The 20565-nt window shown below is 31.4% G+C and overlaps 2 protein-coding genes across 4 annotated transcripts in view; one reads left to right on the top strand and one right to left on the bottom strand.

The window, feature by feature from the left end:
- The window catches only part of LOC123655190 (V-type proton ATPase 116 kDa subunit a1), a 48717-nt gene extending 38966 nt beyond the window's left edge, over positions 1 to 9751 (bottom strand). For all 3 annotated transcript variants that reach the window (XM_045591024.1, XM_045591025.1, XM_045591026.1), the window contains exons 1-2: positions 9471 to 9751; positions 1044 to 1223 (exon numbers count right to left, since the gene is read on the bottom strand). In XM_045591024.1, the coding sequence (XP_045446980.1) occupies positions 1044 to 1223; positions 9471 to 9587 (297 nt within the window). In that variant the 5' untranslated portion in view covers positions 9588 to 9751. The remainder of the gene's footprint in view (positions 1 to 1043; positions 1224 to 9470) is intronic.
- A 522-nt stretch (positions 9752 to 10273) lies between these two features.
- Positions 10274 to 17343, top strand: LOC123655020 (transmembrane protein 161B). The gene is made up of 9 exons (XM_045590868.1): positions 10274 to 10397; positions 10477 to 10839; positions 11669 to 11748; positions 12364 to 12579; positions 12997 to 13113; positions 14005 to 14145; positions 14551 to 14725; positions 15896 to 16111; positions 16960 to 17343. Exons 1-9 carry the CDS (start codon positions 10395 to 10397, stop codon positions 17077 to 17079), a joined length of 1431 nt encoding a protein of 476 aa, XP_045446824.1. The 5' UTR covers positions 10274 to 10394; the 3' UTR covers positions 17080 to 17343.
- The last annotated feature ends 3222 nt before the right edge of the window (positions 17344 to 20565 follow it).

The raw sequence follows: 20565 nt of genomic DNA on the forward strand, positions 1-20565 counted from the left end.
ATCTTACTTTCTATGTTTATGTATTTTTATAATTATAATATACTATAATCTTTAGCGAGTTTAATGTAAACATATCATCATCACCCTACACAATACATGATAATAAGAGATCGCTGTGATTAATAGTAAAATAACCAAAAATATAAGTTAATATTAGAGTACGGATCTGAACAACTTTACCAAGCTCTTTATTATTAATAGACATAATTTTTTTAACCTGTTAAATAAGCTGTTAATAAAGCTATCTGACGGAGACGCTATCCAAAAGATGAGTCTGAATTGTATATTTTTTCCTCTGTGTCTGCCAGATTATGAATAGATTCGCAAATCGCTAAACCAAGTTATGATTTATAAGTTTGGGTCAAGCAAAACCTAGGACCTAGTTTTACTTAACTACGCTTTAATTTTGTGAACCTGTCTAATAAGTTGCTCATAAAGCTATCTGACGGAGACGCTATGCAAAAGATGAGTGTCTGTATTGTATATTTTTTCTCTTTGTCTACCAGATTATGAGTAGATTCGCAAATCGCTAAACCAAGTTATGATTTATAAGTTTGGGTCAAGCAAAACCTAGGACCTAGTTTTACTTAACTACGCTTTAGCCTGTAATATCCCACTACTGGGCATAGGCCTCTTTCCCCATATAGAAGAAGGATCGGAGCTTAATCCACCACGCTGCTCCAATGCGGGTTGGCGGATATATTCCCTACTATGAGTAACGATCGCTATCAGATGTACATGATAACAACCGGGACCGACGGCTTAACGTGCTTTCCGAGGCACTTAAGAGGAGTTTTACTTAACTAAGACTTGGTTTATTTACTACTGATAAAATTCATGTGTAACTTATTGCTGTAATATCTTTATCGGCAATTAAAGAAATAGACCCTGTATCTACATATTTGGGTTGTCTGGAAGAAATGGCTAATTAGCCAGAAGTCCGCCCATTGTACTTCACTGTCTGTAACTATCTTTATGCTTTGTTTGTAATATATTTGTGGTGTACAATATAGTATAAAATAAATATTTACACATATACATACCTCAAGATCGATCATCTCTCTGGGTTGAGGCGCCTCTGGGACCTCTCCCGGTATCTCCAGCATGGGAATACCATCCCGTCTGATTTCCTTCTCGAGATATCGAAGCTTCCGTTCCATTTCATCGCAGCGTCTCACCTCGTTGACGAACTTGCGTTGGAAGGCGTTTACGTCTGGATTTAACTGTTGACAATTAATATATAAGAATGATTTATTGATTCGTGCTTGTAACATCCCACTGTTGGGCATAGGCCTCCTTCTCTATATAATAGAACTTGGAGAAAGGTAAGGTAATGTTAATATTGGTTATCAAATACTTATTACAACAATTTGATACGTTGCAAAAAATATTTTGATTGTTTTTGGGACAAAGTTAGTATGATACTAGAACAGAAAATTTAATTCCATAGAATGATGTTGTGTAGATGTGTTTTGAAATTATTATAAGAAAGAAAGTTTTTCACCAGTAAGTTCTTCATTTCTAGACAGATACGTCTTTATTGGAACAAAGTTCCTTACGGCAAGCTTGACATTTGGGCGACCGAACTGTAAAAAATGTGATACTAAAACCGTAAGAAAAATATATAACGAAAGTGACGTAATATCAGTCACACGACTGTATAATATGACGTTTGTAAAACTAAAATATTATTATTATTATGTTGTTTGATTTATTTTATATTACGGTATTTGTATATTTTCTAAAATACTAAATTTCCTAAATACTATTATGTACCTACTTAATTAAAAACCAATCAACAAAATAAAAAAAAAAAAAATAATCAAGAACTAGAAAATATATATAAAATTCAACATTTTTTTTTCAAATTGTGTTGCTTCTATACTATCCGAAGGAACTTCTTTCCTATCTGGTGTCCCATGACACCACATAATTTTTTTTTATTATTTTTCTTTTTATTGATCTAGCCTAACTTCCCACTGCTGCGAACTTTTCTCTCTTTCTTCTCTTACTCCATATAGCAGAAAGGGATTCATTTCATTCAATGCAATATTTTTACGCAAATACGCCTGTCAAGATTTCAAATAGGTATGTAAGAATAATGCTGTGTGGCTACGGCATTAAATACTATAGCCACCCCCTCTCTTCCCGTGGGTGTCGTAAGAAGCGACTAAGGGTAATACAGTTCCACTATCACCTTGGAACTTATAAAGCCGACCGATGGCGGGATAACCATCCAACTGCTGGCTTTGAAATACACAGGCCGAGGACGGGCAGCAGCGTCTTCGGTGCGACAAAGCCAGCCCTGCGGTCACCAACCCGCCTGCCCAGCGTGGCACATGATTTCACGCCATTTCTGGCTCGAACTTATGGAGGCCTATGTCCAGTAGTGGACTGCGATAGGCTGATGTGATGATGTAAGAAAAATAAATTATCTCACAAAGATTGGACATACCATGCAAAACTAAAGCACTTGACATTAAAATTATTAGTTGGAATAGATTGGATAGAATATAACAGTTTTTTTTTTTCGAAAGGCTTTTCAACAATTACGTTGATTATTTTTAATTATAGATTACTTGTTATACGCCGAGTTGCACGAAACAAAATTAAACTTTAATTTTGTTTCGCGAAAAGAAATTAAAATTTAAGTAAAATTTTAATTTCTTTTCGTGCCACTCGGCGATAATTAAAAGAAATTTAATCTATTCCTGAGTGCCACTTAGGCACTTAGCGTAAGATATGTGTTTAGTACATGATGTATGACTATGCTGACTTTAATAACTCAACATATCAGTTACGTCATATTTTTAAGACGTCAAGCTGAGAAAATATAATAGATTTTCATGGCAAGTTTATGTTTCAAATAAAGTGGAGCAGTCATAAGTTAGGTGACAAAGCAGAAAACTGTAAAAAAAATTAAGATATCAAAAATAATATAAGAAAACTATAAAATTATAGTAACCAGTTTTTGTAATAAGTTAAACTTGTAAAACAAAAAGTTGACATACTGAACATCCGTGGAATGAAAAATTGTTCGATAGCGTCAATCTGGGTGTACAAGTTTAGTTTTTGATGTGATGTCAATCTATAAAGGAAGAGGAAAACGTGAACTGGACCCAGCGGCTACCGAACTATCTTGGTTTAAAAGATAATTATACTATTAGATGTATCAAACAAACTTGATAGAAAAGCTGGCAAGTGCACAGTTGCTGATGTATACTCTCCTTTACCTACGTAACAGCCAACTTTGTGGCGGAACAAGGAAGTATAGAAGATAATTATGGTAAAAGTTTTATACATAGTAAGAAAAAAATTTACAACATCACGTAACAAACTGAGTTAAATGTATAATCAAGTTTTATCCGTTAGACGGAAGCCAATGTTATTAAAAACGTCAAGACCCTTAAAGAAATTAAAGATTTGTGAATGGAACTGTCAGTATTAAAATTCACCATAAAGAGCAAAACATTTTCATATAACAGAAGTGAGACTGATGACTAAAAAAAGTAAGGAGCCGCTCGCTTCAAGCAGTGCGAGACTGCAAATTTCTGAGAACGGAGCAGGACCTATTCTCTGAACATATAAAGCAAGCGATTTTACCTTTAAAATTAAAAATAAAATAAATAGTAACAACTTAGACAGTCGTTTCTTTGTTCCTTTGTTATTTTTTTTTATTTGTTTTAAATTTATCCAACGTCGTTAAAAGGTCATAAGCAAAAGCAATTACCATCAACGATAATAGCTTATATGTTCGATACAATAATTAAATATGACGACCCTCGTCCCTCTCAGACTGTTTATACGCCAAGGCGCCTGCTTTAATATACATTTTCCTTATCAACACTTCGGCACACAAACGACGCGAACATTTTAATTGTTCTTTCTTCGGATTTACAAGTCCAATTAGTATCGCATTAGATAACTAATATTTTAAGGAGGGATATAAGCCTATTCTTATATATAAAAATGAATCGCAAAATGTGTTGCTAAGCGCAAAACTCGAGAACGGTTGGACCGATTTCGCTAATTCTTTTTTTAAAATGTTCCTTGAAGTACGAGGATGGTTCTTACGGAGAGAAAAAATCAAAAAAAAAAAAAATTTAAATTTCCTGAACAAGTCTAAAAACAACACTTTTCTATACTCCCATACAAAAGATTTGTGATAATACTTAAAAGTCAATTTGAACTTTAATACCATACGATAAATTTTGTGTTAGGCGATACGAAGTTCGCCGGGTCAGCTAGTAAGGCTATAAAACAACACACAAGAACTCATGAGATGAGCCGTAAGCCTGTAACCGTTAATATTAATTAATCTAACTGGAGAGAACTCAATACGGTCACACGACTACGCATAAATAACATTCATGTCATTGACATTGATCTGGTTTTTTTTTTTTAATTGGTATCGTATCGATCCCAACAATTTGTCATACATTTTTTTTTAGGTTTCAAATTAGTATTAAAAAAAAAAAAAAACAATCAACATGTTACATAGGCATTATATACTAATGAAATCATTTAACTACATAAACAGCCTTGATACAAAAAGCCGATTAAACTGTACGAACATGAACTATGCTCGTAAATGACACATTTATAGTCGAGTTTGATACGTTATGTAAACTTTAATTGACTTCTGTATATGTAATTATAATTATCAGTCCTTCTTTCATTGTACACAAAAGTAAAATATATTATTATTTAATGACTAGCTGACCCGGCGAACTTCGTATCGCCTAACAGTGACTTTTAAGTATTATCACAAATCTTTTGTATGGGAGTATAGAAAAGTGTTGTTTTTAGACTTTTTCAGGAAATTTATTTTTTTTTTTTTTTTTTAGAATTTTTCTCTCCGTAAGAACCATCCTCGTACTTCAAGGAACATTTTAAAAAAAGAATTAGCGAAATCGGTCCAATCGTTCTCGAGTTTTGCGCTTAGCAACACATTTTGCGATTCATTTTGATATATAAGAAAGATTATGATTAATCTGTACTGTGTACACCTAAATCTATACTAATACTAGCTAAATTGGCGAACTTCGTATCGAAATAAAAAGATAGGCCATTAAAAGATAGGCTATATCTTTCAAGTTGGATCAAACTGCACACGGTGTGCAAATTTAATTAAAATCGGCTAAGTAGTTTATGAGTCCATCGCGGACAAACAACGTGACGCGTAATTTATAATTGTAAAGATTATAAAACTGAAGATTTTGTTTGTTTGTTTACTTGAACGCGCTAATCTCAGGAAGTACTGGTCCGATTTGAAAAATTATTTCAGTGTTAGCCCATTTATCGAGGTGAGCTATACGGCTATATAATATTGGAGTAACTCTTTTTTCTTAAATTAACGTGGGTGAAACTAGTCTACATAAATAAAAATTAATCGCTAATTGGTAAGATTGGATCAATTCGGCTAATTTTTTTTTAAATATTTCTAATACAATGCAAAAAGTCCTAAAGGAAAAGATGAAAATCGGAAACGCCTGAAAATGTAGGGATTATTTTAACTTCACGCGTTTGTCAGTTCGTAGAATAGGACACCTGTTGGGTCAGCTAGCAAGCAGCAAAATAAAAATATCCGACCTGGTACGACATAAATATCGAGTCAAAAACTATCCAAAAACGGGATATTTACCATGTTTTTTATTTTCATTTTGCGGAGCTCGATATTTTGACATTAACTGCGAATGTGTTCACGAGAGTCGCAAAATGCAAATAAAAAATATGGTATTTACCATTTTCCGTTCCATCATTATCCCGTTTATGAAGTTTTAGTAATAAAAGTAACCATGTCAATCTAAAATCTTAAACTGAGTAAAACTTGCACACAAAGGTTTTTAATAAAATAATTGAATGCTGTATTTTTTTCATAATCACGAGACATTATATGGGAATCCCCTGAAGCCTTTATAGCAGTTTTTCGTTGCAAATTGTATTTCTCGAAGCGTGAAATTTTATACATAATTTAAAGTCAAAGCAGTATGGAATTTGATAAAATTTAAATAAGGAGCTTAGTCCAATTGCAGTCGGGTAAAAATTCATCTCATATTATCACTATGGAAAACTAAGGTTTCTTATTAAAATTACTAATATTACACTGGTGCTAGTACAAAATATAAAAAAATGTATGCATCAATTGTTTTTTATACACTTATGTAATTGATATTATAAGACGATAAAAAATTATCAGATAAAAAAATACGAATATTATTAATTCAATATTGATTATGATAAGTATAAGTATTACCACAATACACAAAATTAAAATCACATGATTTCAAAATATGTAATTAGATTTTTATTCATCATGTTGGCATCACTGTAAATGGTATTTTTTTCCTTATACATATATAAATTTCAGTATCTATTTCTTTTGGTATATATATCATTATGACGAGTGATCGTTAAACTAATTTGAAACAATATTACGTTTTTATAGTATTACATAATGTAAAGTATCTGTCATATACATAAGCCTGTTTTATTCACATGACCAATGTCCAAAAAAAAAAAAAACAGAAAAGTACTGTAATTTACTGAAAGCTTTGGCAACAGCGGAAGGTCTAATTGTAAAAAAAAAATTGTAGTATTGACAGAAATGTATAAGCTGGTATCGAGGGTCGTTATAAATCGTCTCGTCGAAAGCTTCGTAGACCACCTCCATACTGTTCGGCAAATTATAGAAGAAGAAGTGAATATAATCAGCCGCTGTGTATGGCATTTGTGGACTACGAGAAAGCCTTCGACTCTGTCGAGACCTGGGCTGTCCTGGACTCTGCGAAGATGTCATATCGACTTGCGATATAGCTAGGTACTAACATGTAATATCGCCGAAACTTTTTACCACTGTGCTGGAGGATGTCTTTAAGACCTTGGAACGAGGCATCAACGTCAACGGCAAATGCATCTCTCACTTTCGTTTCGCCGAGTCTATCGTCATTTTTGCGGAGACTTTGGATGAGCTAGGCCAAATCCTCTCGACGAGTCGTCCTCGGTATGAACTTAGACAAAACGAAAGTTATGTTTACTAACCAAGTTATACCGAGACCGGTATCGGTCGATGGTACCCTTTCTTGAAGTTGTTCAGAATTATTTTTACCTAGGCCATACCCTCCAACTAGGCTGCAATAACTTCGAGAAGGAGGCCGATAGGAGGATGCTGCGATAGGCTGAAGTGAATGAAAGAAAAATCACAAAGATGATACCTATATGAAAAAAATCATACAATGTCATCCAATTTCATAGTCTCACTGTCCCACACACATCCTACATGATTCCGGATGCTGTCTAAAATGTCAAGTTATATACTTATGTAAAATGATATATTTTTAAATAAATCTCTATTTTATTGGACTGTTATATAAATGTTCTATTTGTTGCATTATTACATCCATAATCAATTCAAACCAGATATTCAGGGAACTAAAGCTTTGAAACTACTGTCAAAAATGGATTTTTCACATTGTATAACAATTGTGTTTCTAAAATAAATGAAAAAAAAAACAACAGTGAAATTAAAAAAAAAAAGCCCAACAATTTATTGTATACTGGTATACTGAGGAGCTTCAAAAAAAATGACAATTATTGCTACATTACTAACACAATTTGAATAATATTTACAGGTTTTTCAAACTCAAATAGTTAGAACGACATAGAATTAACACATTTATTAGTGGTTTCCCTTTAAAAACAAAATACCTAAAATGATGTCGACAATGTTCTTTGGAGGTGTGAAAATTAAGTTGACACCGAGATCTCTTATATTATTTTGGATACCATTCCATATACAGTGAAGGGTATAAAAAACATTGCTTACAAGGCTTGCTTATTAGTCTAAGTATCTTTGAAGTGTTTATAAAACTAATTTAGTTTCCACTTAAGAACATCCTTATTAAGAAAACATAAAGTGACAATGACTAACAATTGAACGTCAGTGAAGGAAACAAACACTCAAATATAATTAATAAATATGTTACACATAAACAGTCATCTCTTCCTAAGGCAATTTAATGGCCTGTTTTTTAGGTAAGAAATATTAAACTGTACAAAACTGTTTTAATTTTTTTTTATAAATTTACACATAAATAGGTAGTTTAGGTTTTAGGTAACAGTTGACTGGTATAGAACATTGTTTTGGAAATAGGGACATACAAATAAATATATTTAAATATAATATATATCAGAGTGGGAATCAACTCCACATACAAAGTAGGATAAGAACAAACAGCATAAACCGCCTAGTCAAATATGTGGAAATTTTTTTATGATTCAAGATTAGTTGTCAGTAAATTAAACTAACATTGAATATTTGTTACATATTTTATTGTATGTAATTACATTGGACAAGTCATGATACACACTATATAATATTTTGATATGATAAATTATATAATTTTCAATGTACATTATGTGGGAATTAATCGAAATCATAATTTTCTTTATTCAAGTAGAATTTCAAAGCAGTTTTAAATCATCGTTTTAAATTATAGTTATATTGGTTTTTATCAATGATTGTATTTGTAGCTATAGTTAGTTTCAGTAAATTAAGTTTATAAAGCTACTTGATTTAAATGAATGTGAATGTAAATTTTGTTGCAAGGAATTGTTAAGAAATGTAATATTATAAAAAGTAACTGTATTATGTTCTACACTATAAGTTATCTCTGTATCTAACTTATGCAGTATTTATATATCAATCAATATAAAACATTTAATACATACCAGCTTAATTGAAATCATTATTATTAATAAAATAAAATCTTAGAACATTATTCCTTATAAACATAGTCGATTAATTAAAATCATAATTGCAGAATTATTGTACCTATATTATTGACAATATGAGTCATATATATATAATATACTCGATAAATAACTCGGTTAAGATAAGTTTTAAATATTAATATATATTGAAAATATCTATGTATTTTATTCTTCTATAATTCCAAGATAAATTTAATTCCAATTTATATATTAAAGTCTTATCAAAACCTAAAAATAATCCTGACTTTGTGGCAATACAAAAAACCTATTTTTTTTTTTAAATTTAGAAATAGAATATTTTTAATTCGATGAGGATCACTAAATGCACTTTATAAGCAATAAAAATTATTTAGCCATTAAGCTCAAATTAAATTTCTTATGATCTAACAATTTAGGGCTTCTATAAATTAAACTGAGAATATACTTCTATATAACATAACTGTAAGTTGTATTTTTAATACTTTTTTCATTCTAAGATGACATAAATAAATATCACTGCTAATTCGGCAAATATTTAATTTTATGTATACTTATAGGCCATTAAAACAAATATCTTTAGGAGACTACTAGAAAAGATATATTCGATAAATAGTAGTCAAAAACTTTCTTTCTCATTTCAATACTTTAAATCTCTTAGTTAAATAGTTAAAGTATTTTTTAATAAGCTTAAAAATTGTAAAGGGGCGTTTTATACTCACGTCGCGAAATTGTACAAGACCCAATTCACCAAGTTCAGACACGCAAGCATAAGCTGCTTCACTCTGTAGGAAAAGTTGACACAAAGTCATTTCCTCACTTCGAAACAACGACCCCATTTTGCTTTTTCTTCTTCACAATACACAAAAAAAAAAATTATCTGGTCCGTCGCATCCGCTTGCGAACGGACTTCAGCGGCGACGTAACCGAAATAAATGGAAATCGATCAATAAGATTTTCAAGCGAGTGAACTCGTCATCGATGCGCAACGCGACATTTACAAAGGGATACCATTATAAAAAATAGTCCAAAACATATGATTATTTAAAAGTTACGTTTTAAATGTAAGTGTATCAAAAATTACATTAGAGTGTTTTATTATTTATTTTATTTTTTTAATATTTACTGCTTTGCTTTTATTATATAAAATTTAAACAATTTCAAAAACGTCAACTTGATATTTTAAATTGCATTTGTAAAGATAATTAAAAAGATGAGTTTATTGAAATTTTACAAGTATCTAAGCTTAAAGCAAAATTATAAGTTTGTTTGATTGTTTCTTGGTAAAATTAAATTAAAATAAATATTGTGAATGTTTAATAACCGATTACAATTTTATGAAAGGAACGAGATTGATATTTATAAAGAATGTTAAACAAATACTACTTTACATAAATCTACTAAAATAAATACGTACTATTTTTGACAGGTTATTTATATTCACACCTCTTTCTATCACATAAAGTTTTTATATAGCTGTCTCTTAAATGACATAAACTAGATAAAACCTTTATTCATATTCGTAATAGTTCATAATATTTTGTGTGGGAGTAGTGATTGAGGTTAGAGATCCCGGAGAGAATTAAAAATAATTCATTAAAATTAGACGGTCATGAGATTTTCCAGCCAATGAAATTAATACAGCAATGGTATGTTACACGGAAACGATAGCGGGTTGCTATTAATAAATTATTACATGTAATTAATCAAAAATAATCGTGGTTTTAGGCTTTACTAGGAGCTCAGCTGGTAATAACACTGAATATGGTATCACTGATACAAAAGCTTGGTAATTACTCATTTGCAAGATGGTTATTATGTTCCCAAGGATTATATCGTTATTTGTATCCAGATAACAGTGAATTAAAGACTTTAGCGGGCGTACCGAAGGATAAACCGAAAGGAAAGAAAGGCGGGAAAAATGAGTTAAATGGAAAGCCAGAGACTTTTCATATACCACGTAGTTTAGATATAAAATTAGAGACAACTCCAGTTACTCCCTTGGACGTTGTTCATTTAAGATTCTACACAGAATACATATGGATAGTAGATTTTGCTTTATACACGGGAATTGTGTATATAATGTCAGAGGTACGTATACATTCCTTAATATATTCTTTATTGTACACCATTAGAGATACAGAAATAAAACAAAATTAGTACAATTAGAGAAAGATGTACGTCTCGTCTTATAGCTAAAAGAGTGATTTAATCCAGACAATCTTTGGGTATAGGACAAGGTATAGAAAAGTAGTTAGAAAGTGTAAGAATTACTGTGCAATAATTGTATTCCTTATGTAACATTGTTTCAACAACACTGTTAATTAACTACAGTTAACAAACATATGTAATGTAACAATACAAGATCCTCGGCCTCAGCTAGCAGTTTGTGTACCTTTACTGTACACACTAATACTGCTCCATTGTATATATTTAGTCCATCATAAAATAAGAAAGGACTAGAAGGCCGGGGATCTTACTCTATAACTGTTACTCTAAGTAGTTATTTTATTTAGCTGTTTACATTTACAAAATAAATTATAATTATATAAGAAAATTCTTGTGCTTGTTTAATGAGCTCTTATTCCTTATATATTGCTGTGAAGTAATAAAAGTAATAACTGCTCTGGTGTAGTACACTGCCGGTTTGTAGGGTTCGATACCCGCTCGGGATGGATATTCATATTTCTACAAATATATTTTCCACTTTGGATGTCCGTCCTTGTGGGTTATTGTTATCATAAATACCTGAGAGTGATTGTTACTCATAGAAGGGAACATATCCTCCAAGCCACAGTGGAGCAGCATGGTGGATTATGCTCTGATCCTACTCCTATATAGAGAAAGAGTCCTATGCTAGCAGGGGGATGTTACAAGCTGAATCATATAATATAAGTAATGTGTTTTCTGTTTTTTTAAGATTTATACATCATTCTTCCCTTTGAAAGATGAGTTCAACTTAAGTATGGTATGGTGTCTGCTCGTAGTACTATTTTCATTGTATCCTTTACAAAATAATTAATGGAAATTTTTCGATATGAAAACAAGCTTTATTTGATCTGATGTGTTTTTTTAATTAAAAAATTATTAAAAGAGAAATATAGATAATATAAATTACAGATTTACATTTTAAATTAATTCTTTCATTTAAAATTTTTAGTCTGTTAAGTCACTTACAGGTGTCCAAATCTTGGACTAGCAAATTAATGGCCAGTTTCAATACTCTATCTATCTCTAAATTTGCTTACTAGAGATAGAATTTTGACGTTAACTCCATATAAATTGTGTCAAAAATCTATCGCTAGTAAGCAAATTTAGAGATAGATAGAGTATTGAAACTGGCCATAAGTGAATAGATACAGAAACAAAACAAATTTAATTAATACTTAATATCTGTACCCCGCTGTTTTACCGTCGTTAATTTAATGAAAACATACTAAAATATTATATAGCCATATTATATAGTGGAATTTTTCAATTCATACCAGTATTTCCTGAGATTAGCATATTCAATAAAAAAAAACTAATTTTTCAGTTTTGTAACATTAGTATAAATTGTCCGATTGTGTGTATACCACATATTTGTATGAATAATTGACTTAAGCAAACCTTCAGTAAAATCCTACTATCTCTAACAAAGCAGTATTTCACAAGTGAAGAATCCATCGGTGAACGGTCGACATGCATTGTAGCATTCTGTGTGTTCCTTCTTATCGCTATGGCAGTGTTGATAGTTGATGAATCAAATTTGGAAGTAGGCGTGGACCCCGCATATGACAGCTTTTATGAAAACGCTTCCAAATTCCTTGAAAACCAAGGATTGTCGTCTGTGTAAGTTTTATTTTTATTGAAACATGCAATTATATACTAAAATCTGCTTGATCAAATAGGTGTACATGAAATATCAGAATATAATAAATAGCGTCTTCGGTGCGACAAAGCCGGCCCTGCGGTCACCAACCCGCCTGCCTAGTGGGAAACATAGATGAGTTCACGCCATTTTGCGCCAACTTGTGGAACCTATGTCCAGCAGTGGACTGCGATAGGCTGAAATGAAGCAATGAAATATTAGAACTGAATAGAAATACATGGATATTAGAACTAAATAGAAATACACGATTTCGGATACTTTACAACAACCATGATCATGGAAGGACTCAATTCCGAAAAAGTTGTTTCATTATAATGAGTGAAATTCGCGTAAACATTAGAAAAATATATTGTAATATTAATCATTTGTATTTCCAGGGGTCCAGCGTCAAAGTTGATATTGAAACTATCGTTAGCAGTGTGGGCAGCTATTATTGGTACTTTGTTTACTTTCCCCGGCTTAAGAGTTGCTAGAATGCATTGGGATTCTCTAAGGTGAATAGCTATTAAATGCTAAACTATAATAAAGAGCCTTGTTATATTTGCTAACTTTATTTTTTAAGATCAAAGAAGAATCAATTTAATTCAGCCCGTAACATCCAACCACTGGGCATGCATTCAGCCTGTAACGTCGTACTGTTGGGTAGGGTGTAGGAGAAGGATTCGAGCTTAAACTACCACGCTGCTCTACTACGGGTTGGCGAATATGTTCCCTACTACGAGTAACGATCGCTATCAGGTATTTATGATAACAAATGGGACCGACGGCTTAAAGTGTTCTCCGAGGAACGGTAGGGAGACCCACAAGGACAGACAACTAAATCAAAAAAGGAATATTTGTTCAAATACAAATATCCATCCCGAGCGGGAATCGAACCCGCAAACCGTCGGTGTTTTAGGTGACTACTCGCACCGCTACACCAGAGCGGTTGTTACTACTGGACATAGGCCTCTGCTACCACGTAGGAGAAGGATTGAGCTTAATCCACCACGTTGCTCCACTGCGGGTTGGTGATAAGATCCAAAATTTAACTTTAAAAAAGGATATATGTGTTAAGAAACCCCTGACCCTATATAACACTTCGTAATTAAGTCAATTGCTGTGTTTTAATATATCTCATAAACTATCTGTCAACACTTTAACATCTATGTTAAAATATTGTAATATCACGGACACTAGAGTTCAATTGGCGTATTGCCAATATTGTATTAATTGCTTATAATGCATGCACGGATGCAAAAATGTTGATTCATTTTATATACACACACATGCAAATCCATACACCTACAGTATATACAAGCACATACATACCGACTACACCCAAAAAAAAAATATAACTGATATATAATTTCTTGAGTCTCATTTAAGTAAAATAATCTTTTCAGTCAGTATGAAGGCAGCAGAGGTGCAAGTCTACTACTAAGTGCCTCCCTGTGCTTGCCAGCGGCATTGGCTTTACTATGGCTACGACCAGTAGCTAGGCGTTATCTGGCAGATAGAGTTTTCTCAGGAATGACTGAACCTCTGTGAGATTTTTATTATTTTTTTTATTATGGTAACATTATATGGTACAAAATTATTAATTATCTACAATAAATATTTTGAGGTGTATTATTTTAAAGTATCATGTTGAATTTATTATTGGCCTTTCAAAAAAAAATATTGATAACAATTGATAGTGATAAAAATTGTGGAGTAACTTTGTCTTATTGTTTTCATCAATGAACTGGTAAATTAATTCGATAAAATATAGATTAGCTATATGTATATTGGATTTAAACAAAAGTTAGACTTATAATTTTCCAATATTTGGTTTGCCTGATGTTTTATTTTTAAATTGTAATAATGGTTGTAACTTGCACAAAGTCGTGTCAAGAAAAAAATTGACATAAACAGATAACTTTTATTGAAAATTATTTATGTCATTTCAGCATGACAGACCAAGCATTTGATTCCCTTCGTCTAGTGCTAGTTATAGCTACAATACTGCTTCGGATAGCTTTAATGCCTAGACAACTACAAGCGTACTTAGATATGGCTCAGAAGCGACTTGATGTACAAAAGAAAGAGGCTGGAAGGATAACTAATATTGACCTGCAGAAAAAGGTAATATTTACATTTGTAATGTATAATGAAAGACTTAAATATAAATACATATGTTAATAGTAATATGTATGATTGAAACAGTGTAAATATGTGTACAGCAAGACCTTAACTTATACTTAGAACCCCGACTTATGAAATTACAGGCACACGTTGTTTTCGAATTTTTTGATTTATCAGTTTTGAAGTAAAGCTTCTTTACGCACGCTTGACTTGGACTTTGGACTCTAAGCTGGTGAATGCATGACGAGAGCGTAACGTGTGATCAATGAAAAGTGTGATCGGGCGAGGTGAACGGAAGTTCAGAGAGAGATATAAGTTAGATGAAGCTAAAGAAGTTTTACTTCAGACGGGTGGTCTTAAGCACTCTTTTTTTTTCATTTTGTTGTTTTTTTTTATATTCCCAGACTACTTACACTTTTATTTTTTAATTTACTGTTATATGTTTTTTTATGTACGCTACTTTTATTAATTTACAATGACACACATTACATAAGATTTTTTTATTTTTTTTAATATCTTTATTAGGGACTTTTATACATATGTACATGACAGTCCTATACTAAACTTTTCTATTATAAAACTAACTATTTTAACATTCTTAAATAAACTAAATTATAATACTAAATTATTACTAGATCTTAACTTAATACTACTAATTACAAACTCTAGTATAAATTTGGCACATTGGGAAGTTGGTTCAGACAAGATCTGATTGAACAAGCCGACTTCCAATAAATTCATTACATAAGATAATAATATAAAAAAACTAGCTTACTCGGCAAACGTTGTCATGCCGCTAAACGCTATTTAAAAAAAAGGGTTGGTGGTAGAAGGGTGAAAATTTAAGGTTGTATGTATTTTTCAACGCCAAATCATAATAAAATAAAGAATAAACAATTTATCTAAAAATTAAAAAAAAAAATTAGGGGTGGACTACCCTTGACATTTAGGGGGATGAAAAATAGATGTGGTTCGATTCTCAGACCTACCCAATATGCACACAAAATTTCATGAGAATCGGTCAAGCTGTTTCGGAGGAGTTTAACTACAAACACCACAACACGAGAATTTTATACATTACATATAAGTAAAATATAACCCATTGATTTACTTATAAACATTCCTAATTTGTTAGCCGAAAGAATTATAAATTTATATTTTACCTTACAGATAGCATCAGTATTTTACTACCTATGCGTGGTAGCATTACAGTACATATGTCCTATCATAATGTGTCTGTATTTAGCACTTATGTATAAGACACTCGGTGGGTACTCGTGGGCAGCTTTATTTTACAAACAAGAGGCTGCGTTACCAGAACAGAAACCTGTTGAAAATATTGAAGGAATGGAACAGTTTCAAATGGCGTGGGAGAATTTGAAAATGGTAAGGAATCTTTTTTTTTTAAACAATAGTATAAAAAATTAAAGTATATTGTTATTTTTTTATTTAATTTAGAGACTTTAGTATAACCTCTTTATAAAATTATCACTCACCATCGTCATCAATTCAGGCTACGTATTTCACTGCTAGACACAGGCCTCTCTAAGTCAAATACTAGTAAAATTATATAATTAGGTCTTTGACTAGTCCGTTGGTGCACTTTGTAGTGGTCTGTTCTGTTCCACGGGTTGTGTATATGTATTTATTTATGTATAAGTATATTTATATTTTCCAAAAAGAAATTGCTATATCAGTCGACTGTTACCTATCACACAAGCATTAAGGTGTTTACTTTAGAAACATGGACCTTACAGAACCTCGACCTTACAGAAGATCACAGCTAAATAATACTGTTTTCTAGCAGTATTCTGGTCCTGTTGGTGAGTAAGGTGACCAGAGGGCTCTCCTGGGATTGGGGATTGGGTCGGCAACGCGCTTGCGATGCTTCTGGTGTTGCAGGTGTCTATAAGCTACGGTAATCGCTTACCATCAGGTGAGCCAGACGCTTGTTTGTCACCTAATGATATAAAAAAAGACGACTGTGTGTGTTTTAAAGATATTTATCTAAATTACGTCACGTTGTTTGTCTGCGATGGACTCCTAAAGTACTTAACCGATTTTAATCAAATTTTAACACTGTGTGCAGTTTGATCCAACTTATAAGATAGGCTATATTTTATTATTTCTAAATGATTAATTATTATTTTCACAAAAAAAGGCGGTACAAAGTTCGCCAGGCCAGCTACTTTATTTATATAAAATGAAATTAATACCATTTAAAATACATTCAGGTTTTCACAGAACAAGTATATCGAGGGTTGTTCGGCTTCGCAACTTGGTGGTGCTGTTTCGCGTGGTTCCTGACAACCGCTTTGGGTTCCATGTACCAGTCCTACTTCAGGATATCATGATCTACAATCTAGTCGTAGTTTTAGTATTGACTAACGTCCCTCGCGGTTTTACCTTTTAAGTTTTAACCTTCAGATTAGTTGACACATTGGTACTTTAGCATGATGACATACATTAATTTTGGTAAATACGGTATAGTAAATTTGATTTAGTAATTTCAGACTTTCAAGGAAATAAATCTCTTCCCGTTAACATAATAATCTTGTTCTTCATATATAAAATATAAGATGAATTCAGGTTGTGAATAAAATTTTATATTTCTCTTTTTTTATTTTTGTCTACATATGGGAAATTATCTATAGTAGTTACAGGGCCACCTGTACAATTGGTATTGCAAATATGGCTAGCTACTTTCTTAGAGAGGATCTAATACCAATAATGGAGATAGCTATGTGGGTGAGTGTAAGACATTTAAATACACATTTAATAAGCCTTAACTCTATAGCCAGCTTTGGTAAGTTGATTGATATTGGTTTGCCTCATCAAGTTAGATTTGTTTTGCCCTTGCATTAGCTTTTGCTTCTAAAGCCAAAATTTTTCACACGTCAAGCAGTCTCCTCAAAATAACCTGAAATTACGCTAATTTATAAATTACTGTGACTGAATTATATGAAGAATAGATTAAATTAACATATATATAATTAATATCTAAGATTTTATTGTTGTGTTACCCACATTAGGAATTCTAAACATTTTTGAATATCATATCAAAAATTGACCGCTCCAGCGGGGTTCGAACCCGCGTCTCCGACTGACCGTGTCGGCGCTCTAGCCAATTAAGCTATGGAACGATACACCCGCTCGAGCGAAATTTTCGATATGATAATTTTAAATTACGGTTTAAGCGAACCGTGGCGCATAATTAATTTTGTTATAGGAAACAATGAGTTTACTGTTATTTTCCGTTATTAGTAAATTACACGTTTATCTAAATTTAGTTTTACGAAGCCAATTATTTAACATAAGTTCAAAATGTTTTATCTTTCTAGGACCGACGAGAAACTATATCATGATTTTATTGAAGTCTAAATGGATATACCTCTTTTAAACAAAAACTAACAGCATTACGTATTTATAATCTTTATCATTTTGAAATCGTTTTTAATAAAAACCTATGTATTTCAAATTAAGTTTAAATTAAGTATTTCAATTTTCAATTCAATTATATTTAATCTTTAATTTATTCAATTTTAAAATTCAAAAGAAGTTTGTATTTATAACATGACCAAGATGATGATGACAAATATTGTGATTAAAAAAAAAATAAGCTGAAATAGTTTTGACTGCTACAATAGTATCGATTAAGCCTGATTACCATATCACAAAATAATTCGTTTACCTTGAGAAGTGTAATAATTCGAATACAATATGTATTTAATTTATTTGGAAACTTGATTGATTTATGATTTTTGTACATATTTTTATTGAATATTTGTAATGTATTTCCAAAATAAAATAATTAAAAATAAAAGGTCATGAGCAAAACGAAACATTTGCTTGTAGTAATCAGACTACGGTAATTTATATCTTATTATTGTTATCACATGACATGTATGTCCTTTGCCATGAATTCTTAGAAATTGGGAAGTACATATGAAATCTCATATGGAATTAAAATATGGTGTAAAATGTTTTTAAATAATTTTGAGTTTTTGTGAGCTTGTCTACTGTAAATTGGTATTTCGTGTTATGTTAGAATAAGAAGAATGCTTTTATACAATTCACTTATGAGGGAAAGCTTTTTTTTTGTTAAATATGTTTGTTGTTTTTCTTGTAATAAATATTTTTAAATAATCGATAAGAGAAGAAGTGTGTTAATGTAAGTGTGAAAGACAAATTATAACTTAAGTCAATATTAGGTACAAAAATATATGGTATAATACTTTTAAATATTCAAAATGAAGCAGTTCGTAACTAATACTTTTTTTTTCTAAAGAAGAACAATTTCTTAACTCTAAATAAGACAAAATTAAAATAGCCTACATAGTGGTAATCGATAACATAGTGTTATAGGTTTTTGCCACTTATACAATATAAGTCATACAACTTATACTTTACTTCTCATTGAGTAAAACAAATATACTATTGTCATGTTAATAGTAAATACTTATTACATAATGTATAAACTTTTGGACACGGGAAAGTGAAAAATATACTAAAATACTCATGTAAAGATTTCTGATGTTGCACAAAGTATATTGTGTCTGTTTTTACGTTTTTGAATTTTATATAAAAAATTTAAATGTTATTTTTAGCTCAAAATGGCGTGTGAAAGTTATTTATTTGATTTGACTGTTTTAATAAAAGTTTGTGAGTTAGAACGTGTTTTATTGCTAACTACTGAAATCGGAAATAACGCTAGTATCCAATTTTAAATAAATGAAAAAAATAAAATTTTCCGTGTACAAGTACAGTAATACACTTAAAGCGGCTATTGGAATTACCTACATAATTAGCAACATTCTACATTGTAATACAAAAATGAATAAAAAGTAAGTTAAAAACTACCTAGTTAAGATTAGGTACCCCACAGAGGTACCCTTTGAGTTTCTTGCAAATCCTCAGCTAAATAGACATTCTAAGTCGGTAATACATAGTTAATTATACATATAATAATAAGCTCTTCTACAAAATGACTCAAAAATGTTTTTAATGCATGCAGAAATATTTATTTTTGATTTTGGCACTTTAAAAAAAAGTTAGGTACAAAAATAGTAAGAGACAACTTTTAGATTAATATTTGAAAATAGAAAAAAGTTATAAATATAGTAAGTAGAATTCAAAAAGTTACATCGTAATTCGTCAAATAGCATTATCCACAACGAGTGAAATAGGCCCTAATTGTAATATTTTTATTATTTTGTATAGTTGTAGTAGGTACAACAAAATAATTGAGACTCGTATATTTAATACATGGTCATAGAAAGACAAGAGTTATTGAAGAAAGTAAAGATGTATTAATTCGCAAACGAAAAAAAGAATCAACTTCAAAGTACATCGACATTATTATTTATTTATAATTAGTAATACAAAAATACCACCGCATGGTCACCAACCCGCCTGCCCAGGTGACTATGGGCCAAACATATGAGTTCACGCCATTTTTGGCGTGAACTTGTGGAGGCCTTATGATATTATATTATTTAATAGGTTGTGGAGGCCCATGTCCAGTAGTAGTGGACTGCAAAAGGCTGATGTGATGATGATGATGAATACAAAAATAATTCAAAAACTACTAATCTGACGATCTTAACCTAATTTAAACGGGACCCCATGACAAGTAAGAAGTAGGTACCACGCTTTCGATAACAAAAGAATTATCAAAATCGGTAGGTAGACCCAGAAGAAAGTTATGAAGTCACGCATTTAAAAGAAAAAAATACAGTTGAATTGAGAACCTTCCCCTTTAACGAAGTCACATAACAAGCCAGTACAGCCATATTACATAAATATATCAATAGACGCAATGCGCTTGGCTATACTTTGCA

The sequence above is a fragment of the Melitaea cinxia genome, chromosome 7, assembly GCF_905220565.1.
Source record: "Melitaea cinxia chromosome 7, ilMelCinx1.1, whole genome shotgun sequence".
NCBI classification, from domain to species: Eukaryota; Metazoa; Arthropoda; class Insecta; order Lepidoptera; family Nymphalidae; genus Melitaea; species Melitaea cinxia.

What these genes read in the sequence shown, in the direction of transcription:
- LOC123655020 (XM_045590868.1), top strand. An exon ending in TTGTGTATATAATGTCAGAG is followed by an intron (nt 10,840 to 11,668) that starts GTACGTATACAT and finishes TGTTTTTTTAAG; the next exon opens with ATTTATACATCATTCTTCCC. An exon ending in TCAGGAATGACTGAACCTCT is followed by an intron (nt 14,146 to 14,550) that starts GTGAGATTTTTA and finishes ATGTCATTTCAG; the next exon opens with CATGACAGACCAAGCATTTG.